Source organism: Buceros rhinoceros, unplaced genomic scaffold (assembly GCF_000710305.1).
Source record: "Buceros rhinoceros silvestris isolate BGI_N320 unplaced genomic scaffold, ASM71030v1 scaffold4886, whole genome shotgun sequence".
NCBI lineage: Eukaryota > Metazoa > Chordata > Aves > Bucerotiformes > Bucerotidae > Buceros > Buceros rhinoceros.
The window spans coordinates 139,539-141,948 of record NW_010416835.1 but is presented as its reverse complement, the minus strand read 5'-3'; the positions used below and the strand labels follow the sequence as shown (position 1 = coordinate 141,948).

Here is a 2,410-nt window from a genome sequence, read left to right as displayed (position 1 = left end):
CAGAGAGGAAAATGGTGGAGAACTTCTTGCTTACAAAAATAAAACCGTTATTCAAAACCGCCAAGAAAGACTGTTAAGAACAGGTGCTACTCACACATTTCTTTGACTCCATGATAAAATTCTTATCCCTTTTAATGGTGCATTGTTAGCAGCTACATCTTTATATTACAGTCCCTATATTTCTTCTTCATGCTCATTAAGGGTTAGGTCCATTTCTTACCTGACCGACACAGGCTCTACTCTCATTACCCTGACTCAAAGCTAACAGTACCTTTTAAAAAATGCTCACAATAACCATCAGCTATGGTATGCTTACCCTGAGGTAGTTGAGGGTGAAGTTTGTCAGACCCATTCGAGTGATGTTTTTGGACAGCTGCTCCAGCACCTGAGGGTCTTGTGCCTAAACAACGGAGGAAAAAAGAATTTTCACTTTGCTTTTTCTCTATTTGTTTTTCTCTTTATGCTTGGTGCAGTGCAGGGAGAGTTCTCTGAAAAGAGGTGCCACTTCTATGGAAAAATTACACATTGATGCTAAATTTATGTGATAAGCTACAGAGTTCTGTTTGCATAGGAAAATGTAAAACGTTATGAAATTGGAGCAGAATAAAGACTGTTTTCCAGTGTCTCCCCTCTGTCCCTGCCCATTCAAAGGACAGACCTTAGAGGCACAGGGATACAAGTGAACAGGGCCCCACCAAAGATCTTCCTGAGGGATCACAGTAAGCTTTGAGCCTTCTTCTGGCTGGGAGTCCCAGGAGACTAAGCAGATAAAGGCAGGAATAAAAAAGGTATTGCTTTCTTTTTGTGGATAAGAAACTGGAGCAGAGATAACTCATCCAGGCACCTTCAGCAGAGCCAATCAAGTGGCATTAAGCACAGGCTGGAGAACCCTTGTGATCTAAGTTATTTGCCCAGAATTAAACAGGAAAAATGTAAGTATGATCCTTCTCTCACTCTAGCCAGGAGCTTTACCTGTGAGACCAGCCTCCTCTTTAAAATAAGATCAATCTCATTACTAAAATTAATACCTGCTGGTTGCTGGCTAACCTGCTTCCACTCTCACTGAATTGCAGCAGCCCCCTAAACACAAAATGTTGCTCATGGCCATCCTCATTGTCCCTTAATGGGATACTGTTGAAGAGTTCAGGAGATCATCCCTCTGTAATAAAAGATAACCCTTGGACACAAATGGTGGTGCAGGTTTTCAAAGGTATTTTCTTCAGGCTTGTAGTAGCATTTTCAAAAGAGTCCAGGCTTCTCAAGTTATTTAAAATTCCTCACTAAGATTATGGATATCTAAGTAACTTGATGTCAAAATACAGACATATTGGGGCCTGTTCTTAATCACTACAAAACGATAGTCCTGCGATTTATTTTGTATATGGAGCATTACTAGTTGGAATGCTTCTACAATGTGGAACTGAAAGTGGCAATAAGACTCTGTCCTTTTTTTTTTTCCTGCAATGATATACTTTATAATATTGTGATTTCAGCTTGTAGAATATTTAATATTCTGATGTTCTATTGTGTGTGTTTTCATTTAATTACAAAAAAAAAAAAGAGGTCTCAAAATGTGGAAAAAAAATCTGGATTAAAATTCTGAAGGTTTCTAAGTAAATATATGGCAATTACTTATTTTCTGTCCCATGCAAGGGTAACATTAGTTCACTGCATTTAAAGACTAAATGTAATTCACACCTAAAATGATGAAAATTCACTGACTTTAGTGTTGCTTATATCAGTAAGAACAGATTTTGGGCCCAAATCATACAGACCACCAAATGGGATTAAAAGGAAAACTAAATGCTAAAACAAAATGAAAACATAGCAACAGTGGCAACAATACAGCACTGAGAAACAAGGGAGTTATACAAGAACTTGTAAATGGACATAGTTGCAGGCAAAACAAAATATTTATAGTTAATTGCCTTGGGTGTGAAATTTGCTGGAGCTCTTCATAAACCTAATCTCATCTTTTTGCATTAGGTCAAGTGAAAAAAGGATTACTTACATGCATGGCTAGAATGCTGCGTGGGACTAATTCTCTGTACTGTCTAATAGTAAAGTGCCATGTTTTTATTCTCATAAGATCATCAAAAGTAAACTCCAAGATAAGACGTCCTTCTGTGCATACCTAGAATACACAAAATGCATGACATAAATTCCCAGGAATTTTGTTTCCAATGGTATTGTAGCATCGATTAAACAACATTCAAAAATATCAGAGCAGTATGTTGTTGTTCATCTCCGCAAGATTAATTGTTTTTTGTTCTTTTGGGGGAGAAAAGAATAAATGTGGGGAAATGACTATAGGCCTTACCTTGGAGACAGTAACTCATAATGCTATAGATTTTATAGTGTTTTAGAAACACGGAATATTGTGTGCGCTAAAACTTATTTATTGCGTCAA

At 37.3% G+C, this 2,410-nt stretch overlaps 1 protein-coding gene across 1 annotated transcript in view; it reads right to left on the bottom strand.

The window, feature by feature from the left end:
* Nucleotides 1-316: 316 nt before the first annotated feature.
* Nucleotides 317-2,410, bottom strand: part of LOC104495032 (LIM domain-binding protein 2) — a gene marked incomplete at both ends in the record, with an annotated part of 96,275 nt that continues 94,181 nt past the window's right edge. The window contains 2 exons of the mRNA XM_010137951.1: nucleotides 317-400; nucleotides 2,012-2,134. Of these exons, the coding sequence (XP_010136253.1) occupies nucleotides 317-400; nucleotides 2,012-2,134 (207 nt within the window). The remainder of the gene's footprint in view (nucleotides 401-2,011; nucleotides 2,135-2,410) is intronic.